Source organism: Pangasianodon hypophthalmus, chromosome 1 (assembly GCF_027358585.1).
Source record: "Pangasianodon hypophthalmus isolate fPanHyp1 chromosome 1, fPanHyp1.pri, whole genome shotgun sequence".
In the NCBI taxonomy this organism is placed as follows: Eukaryota; Metazoa; Chordata; class Actinopteri; order Siluriformes; family Pangasiidae; genus Pangasianodon; species Pangasianodon hypophthalmus.
Window position 1 is genome coordinate 1,904,317 of NC_069710.1, and position 8,782 is coordinate 1,913,098.

Sequence of the window (8,782 nt, forward strand, 5' to 3'; positions counted from 1 at the left end):
TGGGCTGGGACTTAAGAGTAATGAAATATGTAAGGTACACGGTGTTCTTGCTATGGAGCTAGATGCTTATACAGCATGTTCAAGGGACTCACATGTGTTCACCAGGCTCCTCAGCATCACTTCGCACTCTTAAAGAAAAGACAGTAGTTTAAAAATAGCAATAAATGCATTATTCAGGCATAATTACCAGCATTGTTGTAGTGTTTGTAATGTCATTAATAATGCTGTGCACCCAAATAATGCGCTTAATGTTATTTATCTGTTGGCAGATAGATGTGACTAATCCTCATTCATTTGCTGTGGATCAATGCAAATCCGCTAGCGTGAACGAACCTCCCCCCCATGAGCCCATGGTTCCTAATGTATTTTCCCACCATTAACCAGCTATAATCCCTGCTAATCATCACTAATCCACATCTCCTGAGTTTGATGATGTTCTCCTGATGAAGGAGGCGGTGTCAGGCCTCAGACACTGTGCAGCACAGATATATGGCTGTGCAGACTCTGACAGGAGTGGATAATATGTAGAGGAGAGAGAGAGAGAGAGAGAGAGAGAGAGAGAAACAAACCCATTGCTTTCCATGCAAGCTTGATGGCACTAGTTTTCTGCAATGACTCTGCCTATGGCTGAGTATAATTATGCATAGACAACCAATCTGCACTCAGCTGAGATGCACATCTGCTTTATGCTTTCCATGGAGAATCAATGGACCATCCCATGCTCCGTTATTCACCTTTTCATCTTTATTATGTCCATGTACAGTCCCTGAAGTCATTCGGTATTAACCTTAGTCTTGTCCTTATGCAGTTGTAGAACGCTTACTGAAGCACTCTATGTAGCAGAGTTGGATTAATAGTTAAAAAATGGCTCACTGACAAGTAAAAGTATGTTTGCATTTTTCCTTTTCAGCTGCGTAGCTGTAGTTATATTATGTACTTAGGACTAGAGCTGTTACAAATGTCAGCATATTCAAAATTGCTATACAGTTTGAAGAAATGATAAAATGGATATAAATGATAAAATATTCCATTCAAATTGTGCATGGGTAAAAATCATGTCATTTAACAAAATCTGAAAAGCTCTTTGTAGAAAAATGGGATAGCAATGCTGATGCTTAGATTTTATCTAAAGGTAATTTAACTTTTTATATTTTAGATTTGTATATATATATTTGGAATTGCAATAGAGAGAGTTAAAAGCTATGGTTGGAACAACTGTGAGTAACAAAGAATCATTTCCAAGCCATTTTTGAATGATGTTTCACAGTAATATAAAAAAAGAAAGAAAGAAAGAAAGAAAGAAAGAAAGACATATTTCATATAGTTAATGAAATATTTTTGAATGTATACATGTTCATAACAGTTCTGTGTACTTTTACATATATGATAATTTGGGAACATAATTATGTCCAGTCTAAGTTTCTTTCTTCGCTCCATCTGAAATCTCTGATCTCCCCATCATGCTCTAGTCCACTTTTCTGCTCAGGAATGATCAAAGGTCACTTTATTGCCCTTTAGGTCATGCAAATTAGGCTCCAAATCCCACGTTCAGTGCTCTTTTGTATGTCTGCACTCCAGCTCAACTTACTTTCAGTCCTGTCTCTCCTTCACTGCATACATGTGATGTAAAGAAACCTTTGACGCAATCAGTGCAGCCCAGAAGTGGCTTGTCCTATCTGCTCTTGAAGTAGCTGTTAAATGAATGTGAGATGTCTGAACAGTCTGTCCTTTAAATGGGTATAGAAATAGAGTTACGTTTTACGTCACACTCCAACCTATCAATCCTACTTTATTAATGGTGTGGAACGGAAGCCAAATTTTTCTAATGATGACAAAAATGAGGTTATGGACAGTGGACATGTGTCAGTTTGTTTATAATGGATATTTTCCAGCACATTGTTGTCCCAGTGTTAATGTATGTGCTTATGGACATTACTGTTGCATTATGCTGTACAATAAACAGATAAACAGTTAGTAATCATTTATCTAGCCTGAATGAAAAGGAGAGAGAGAGAGAGAGAGAGAGAGAGAGAATATTTAATAGATACTTTTGTTTCATTTTGTTTGGCCAAATCAGACCTGTGCTGCGTTTCCCAGAGGCAACACAGCGACCATGGTTCAGTGGCATGACATTGAAGACTGGCTTTGCCAGGTAAGACGATCTCACGATGCTGTTGGGAAGCTGGGGCTTGAGCGCAGTCTGTAGGTACATTTGCATTGGCTCTTTTGGCCGGTAGGGGGCGCATTAGCCTCACTATTCCTCTCCAGATCTTGAGGAGAGCTGGGACTCGTCTGATGCCCGAGTCGTATGACAGAATATTTGACTGGTTTAAAATGGAAATAAATTCATAGTAATGCACAGTTTTTCTTTTTTTTTTCCTATGTTTCTTTTTTATTTGAATTTATCGTAATAATCTTATTTATATCATTACATAATATTTATAATAATCGCCTATAAAAGACTAACAATTTGCCAATTTTTCTTTAAAGGTGCAATACAACCCGAAGAGTTAAAAAGCATTTGTTAACATTAATATCTGGGAATATACTGCAATGATTAGACTATATATATATATATATATATATATATATATATATATATATATATATATATATACACACACACACACACACACATATGTATATATGTGTGTGTATGTATGTATGTATATTCTATCATTGCTTTATAGCTTGCAGGTTTTAAGGCAAATTTATTCTATATTACACAGACAATATGAGAAATGTTTTACTGAATTACTGGAAGGAGATTTCATCCACTGTAACACACATCGCGGTGAGTTAAAATAGCAAAAACGATTAATGTAAAAAAGGTTTAAATCGCCTTTTAACAGCAGATCAGATGGTCTGGTATTTAGACCCATGCTGTTTATATGTGTGGTCAAATATCGGTTTTGTACAAAGATACTAATTCCAGTAATGAGCAACAAACCCAATTAGGGAATCTTCTTCTTCTTCTTCTTGCCTTACTCATCTGCTTCTTCTTACTTTTTTCATTCTTTTTTAAAAATAATCTTTATAATCATTTCCCTGGATGTGTCAGTGTGTGTGTGTGTGGCTGACTGTCTGTGGTTTCATGAGATTTAATGTGTGTAATTACAGTAATCTCACAGTTACCCCCTGAAAACGAAGCCTTTCCGTAATCCACACCTTAACAATTTCTAAAAGTTGTTTCTTTTAGAGAAGAATTGGTTTTAAGACACACCACAGAAGCGCACACTGAAAACGCCACTTTTCATCCATCGCGTCTTAAAGCAACTTCACTGAACCGAATTTCTGAAACCCGTGAAATAATCTCATTGAATACTTTAATTTATGCTCAGTTTAGATTTTATGTGATCTTAAAAGCTCATATATAGTTAATTATATATATGAAAGGGCCATAAGTCGAGCTAAAAGCGCATTCTATCCGCCACACACTTGTGCGCTTTGCATTAAACAGCGTGGACTGGAAGTCGCAGCGCCACATGTTCACTCCAAACACATGGATATTACCAAAAGAAGGTGTACTGTAGCTGTGCTAAGAGGCTCTGATACCTTTCTGATATACAGAATATCACCAAATGTGTCTGTATCCTGTAACCAGTTTAAAAGGTTTTAATAATTATAAAAGCTTCTTCCTTCCTTAGGTTGTCTTTCTCTACATTATTAATGCAGGACAGAAGATGAAGTTGGTCAGGATGATAGTGAAGTTCATTGTGCCTTTGTGCTCTGCAGATTCTTTGTGTACAGTGTTAGATTAGGATTAGCAGTGTAGCATTTTGGTGTTAACACTGGTGAATTTACTCAGTGTTGATTTTGATGTGTTTTGTTCTTATTATTCTTCTAAATGCAGAAGTGATGTTTAACATCAAAACACACACACCAGTAAGTGGCAGGTCACATTACAGCCTGGGGTTCTGAGTTTCCTCTGTCTGAGGTTTAAGAGCGAAAAGAAACAGAGGAAAATATATTTTATTTAGAGATTATTGCTGAATCTCCTGACTGAATGATGCGCACTGATGTGAGGGAAGGTTTTAAAAGACAAAACACTTCTGAACGAATAAAGTGAGTAATGTAGTGGAGATGGAGAGTGCTAATGAGAATTCAGCTGAACGGCACCATGTACGTGTGGTATCTAATAGATTCTACTGGATTTGTTTTTATTCTTATTTTATAATAATCATAATGAGGCAGAAGGAGGAAATTTGTTCTTAAAAAAGACAGAAGCCAAGTTCTCGAATATACGTTTTATGTAAGTAATAAAATATTACTATAACATAAATATAAACGTGACTTTGCAGTCTACATTTCGCAATCAACATACAACCAATGTAGTAAACAAAAACATCTGTAATTCACTGCAACATAATTAACAGAGCCAAACAGAAAGCTCCGAACAACTTTAAGAAATAAATATATAGATATATAAATGGTCAAATCCATAAATGAAATATTAAAATATTTTCTTGGAATTAGTAAGTGTACAAAACTGCCCGGAAAGAACAAAAAGAAAAAAAAAATCCAAAACAAACTCAGAACAAATACATATGTTTACATATTGGACATATTTACATATTGGAAATAATAATGACAACTATTTATTTAAAATCTTTTCATTTTTTTTTCTTTTTTTTTTGGAAAAGTTGTATATCCCACACGGTTTCAAATAACAGAATTGCCAAAATAAAATAAAAAAAAGAAAGAAATGAACACCTGCTCCCAGCTGCTCACTCACAGATGCCTTGAGAAACGACACGAAACGCACGACTTATTCACGACCCCTCTTTCATGTCCTGCTCTCAGAAAACAATAAATAATCCCACAGCGGATAATTTCATCAGCACAACGTCTTCCTCTATTCGTTTACAGACCAGTAGGGAATAAATCCGAGCGACCACAGCTACGTCCAGACACTACACTTCTAAACAGTACGTCCAAATAAGCTGTCTACTGTTTTAACCTGCTACTCAGAGCGCTAGTGTGCGGACTCGGGCTGCTTCAGAGGGGCACCGCCTGGGCACCACCGGCCTGGGCACCACCGGCCCGGGCACCACCGGCCTGGGCACCACCGGCCCGGGCACCACCGGCCTGGGCCGATGACTACAAGACAGAAGTAAAGGAGTACAGCACAATATACGGGCGCTGAAATTTACCTGAGATATTACTTTTACTTCCACTTTCTCCCTCTTACTTCCGAAAACCAGGTCAGCCTGTTTTTAAAAAAAAAAACACTATTGATTCTCGATGACTCCGTCATTTGGATGATCCGGAAACTGTAAACAAGAAACCGCCTCGTTGTACATCCTATCACAAAACTATCACACTTTAGTCATCATGACAAAAATATAAATAACTGCGAGCATGTTAACGCAAGAATAAGTGCTTATAAAAAAGAGGGAAAATAGTGAAACGCAAAATGACAAACTCGTGTGTTTCAGCCCATGAAGGCTGACTGACTGTAGCCTCTTTTCTACAGGTTAGAGGAAATCAGGTGCTAATATATCGGACATCTGTAAACAAGATACATCTCCAAATTATGGCTCAGTGGCGCTGACAAAATGTGTGAGCTGTCAGTAATGCAAAAAATACACGAAAAAGTCCAAAATGGTCAGAAACAGTAAAACAAACACAACATTGAAACGGAAAAAGGTTAAAACATCCCAAATAAAGTAAACATCACAAAAATGATCTGACAACTACACCGCAACAGTGACTGTGTTAAGTGTTATAATGTAGAAAACGTGACTGTGTCCTTTTAGCTGACAGCAGCTCAGACAACCACCAGCTCGGATTAAACCTGCGACAGCGAGGAGAGAAAACATCTCTTTTGTGGCATATGGCTCCTTTTGAGCAGCGCTGAAATAATCGAATTATTCTTTTTCTCCACCAGAACGCATTCAAATCAATACGATTTTAGTGAAATGCACCTCAATTTGACTCTGCAGTCATTCATGCATTTTGTTCCCCCTTTATGATCTGCGTCCTGTCTGCTGTTGTTGCGCCACAGTCTCCGGTCTGCGGCCAGAAACTCTTTTTCACCCAACTTTGCTGCGTGCATTGTCACTCGGGATAACAAATGCAAAAAAAATTAAATACTGTGAAATCCCTAGTCCCCTTTTTCTCTATCGATGTTCTTGTTTTGTTTGTGTTGAAATAAGAGCTTCACTCAGGAGGACAGTCACTGGACGGGGCTCTGTAGCGTGTGGTGAAGCGGAGGGGTCTCCGCCTGTGAGTAAACGTCCTCCATGCTCGGATGCGCGACCCCCACCGGGGTCATCCTTTTCTCTTTCTGTCTCCTGTTGCAAAACCACACGCGCACGACCTCTTTCTCCAGCTGCAGCGTGCCGGCCAACGTGCTGATCTCGTGCGCCGAGGGCTTGGGGCACTTGAGGAAGTGGTTCTCCAGCGCCCCTTTCACCCCGACCTCGATCGAGGTCCTCTTCTTGCGCTTGCGGCCCTGCGCCGCGATCTTGTCCAAGTTAGTCGGGCTGCCTGTGTTCGAGTCTGTCTCCTCTAGCCATTTGTTGAGCAGCGGCTTAAGTTTGCACATGTTCTTGAAACTGAGCTGTAGCGCCTCGAACCTGCAGATAGTGGTCTGGGAGAACACGTTGCCGTAGAGCGTGCCGAGCGCAAGCCCCACGTCCGCTTGCGTGAAGCCGAGTTTGATGCGCCGCTGCTTAAACTGCTTGGCGAACTGCTCAAGGTCGTCGGAGCTGGGCGCGTCCTCGTCTGAGTGGTCCTGGTGGTGCCCAAACGGCTGCTGCGGCGACTCGAGCTGGTGTTCGTGACCGCCGGCATCGTCGTGCAGCGGCTCGCGCATGCCGTGATGCAGCGACGGTTGCGGGCTCAGCATAGCATAGCCCGTCTGAGAGTAGACCAGTGACTGGTGGCCCCCGGAAGCGGGCGACAGCGGTGACAGGTGATGCGTGGTGCTGCTCGGCGCCCACGAGCCGTGGTGACCGTTCTGTGCAGCTTGGTGCACCAGGTGCGACCTGTGGTAGCCGCTGGTCAGCTCCTCGCGGCTCGCAGGCACGCTGGCCTTGTGCTCCGGCTGCTGGCCGAGGTGCGTCCCGCTGCTCCAGTCCGCGCCGGATGTGGGCAGCCACTGGTGGTGCGTCAGGCTCATCGGGTGGCCCGCGTTGGACGCCGCGAGCCCTTGAAGATACTCGTGGTGCATCATCTTCTGCACTTCTCGATAGGTCGTGCCCTGGTGCATCCGGTCCGAGTCCGGGTGCATGAGAGGGTTGGAAGGCAACGAGTTATTCCGCGGGATATACTGAGCTGTCGTCGCCATGGCTCCGACTCCGAAAACTGACGCGCGCTCCGGAGGTGAGAGTGCTTTTTAGAGCGCGAGCGCGACAGCCCACGCGGGGAGGCGCTGGAGCAGCGCGCGGACACGCCTCCCCTGCGCGTGTATTGGCTGCTGGCCGCCTCGAGCTCTACTGACGCTTCGTGTTTTCCCCTCGCGCGGGCTGCTTGGTTGGCTGTCTCCCGCCGCGAGCCCAGTTACTCGCAATTGGCGGCTTTCACAATGCTTTCTCTCTCGTTTGAAATCCCTTTCTTCTCCTTCTCCCCGATAGTCAAGACAGAGAGCAGCAAAGCCGTAGGAAATCACTGGCTGGTGGGTTGTTTTGCAAATGACCACGTGGGGGAGTGCCGTACTCTTTAGTACGGGGGGAAGAATGACCCCCCCCCCTTACCGACTTAAATTAGTACTGTTAGTAACTGGAGCTCTCCTTTTAAGCGCATTAGTCTTCTAAAGTGTCCCAACAACCCTTCACATGATTCATGCAAATCACTTGAAATATATATATGCATGCTATATATAAGGTTATGGACACACACATATACATATACATATACATGTGTGTGTGCATGTGTGTATACATATATATGTATATATATATTTAATGACATGCTACAGTATCTGTACAAAGCAATTATTATTTCTATAATGGCAACAGAAAAGATGATAGATTTATTTTCACTGAACTTCAGTAAATATACACGCGCTCTCAAGTTCACTAAAAAATCATAAATGAAGATTTTCTATGGGATTTTTAGTAAGTTTTCCAGATGTAGTGTGTCAGGTGTCATTTTCCCATATCCAGACTAATTCTGATGACACTCCTCTTGCTGCTCTGCCTGGTGCTGTTCGGAATAAATGTATGCTTTTCATGATCATCTTTTTTTCTTCTTTTTCTTTTGTCATCCTCGTCAGTTTATTAATGTTTGAATCTAGCAAATGTTACCCGAGCTACAGTTCTTTCTATACAGCTTCTTTCCGTGTGTCCCCCCTCCTCCAAACAGTAACTCCAAGAAATCTTGCGTTTTTCCCCTGGCTTCTTTTCACACCGCTTTCCCGGCTGATCTGATTACTTTTCTCTTCACGTTTTGTCCCAATAGCAAATTACCAATTCTATGAATTGCAAAGCAGCCTCTGAGACGCTGAGGGGTAGAGAGGGGGAGATTGTGAAGATTGAAAGGGATCTTTGCAAACACAATCACGTTCTTAAATGGAAATGCGGGGCTTTAAACAAATCTTACATCTCTCCTGTTTCAGTCGTCTAAAACTCCGCAATCAGGAACACACACTCTTTCTGCATCCGGAGCTGCTGCTGAAGATTTTTTGGGTATCAGTCCTCTTTCAATTATTTATTGTAATGTATTTTTGCTAACGGTCGCATTTGTGCATGTGTCTTGTGTTCAGTGGGCTGTTTCCACCGGGGTCTGAATAGAAATGCAACGCAATATTTGGGAAAAAAACCCGACATGAAAGCAA

General features: G+C 41.8%; 1 protein-coding gene across 1 annotated transcript; it reads right to left on the reverse strand.

The window, feature by feature from the left end:
- Window positions 1-4,232: 4,232 nt before the first annotated feature.
- On the reverse strand, window positions 4,233-7,600 carry pou3f1 (POU class 3 homeobox 1). The gene has a single exon (XM_026914110.3). It carries the CDS (start codon window positions 7,292-7,294, stop codon window positions 6,179-6,181), a length of 1,116 nt encoding a protein of 371 aa, XP_026769911.1. The 5' UTR covers window positions 7,295-7,600; the 3' UTR covers window positions 4,233-6,178.
- Between the last annotated feature and the right edge of the window lie 1,182 nt (window positions 7,601-8,782).

Bases quoted from the DNA above. Each gene is read 5' to 3' on its own strand.
- pou3f1 (XM_026914110.3), bottom strand. From the start codon at position 7,294: ATGGCGACGACAGCTCAGTATATCCCGCGGAATAACTCGTTGCCTTCC.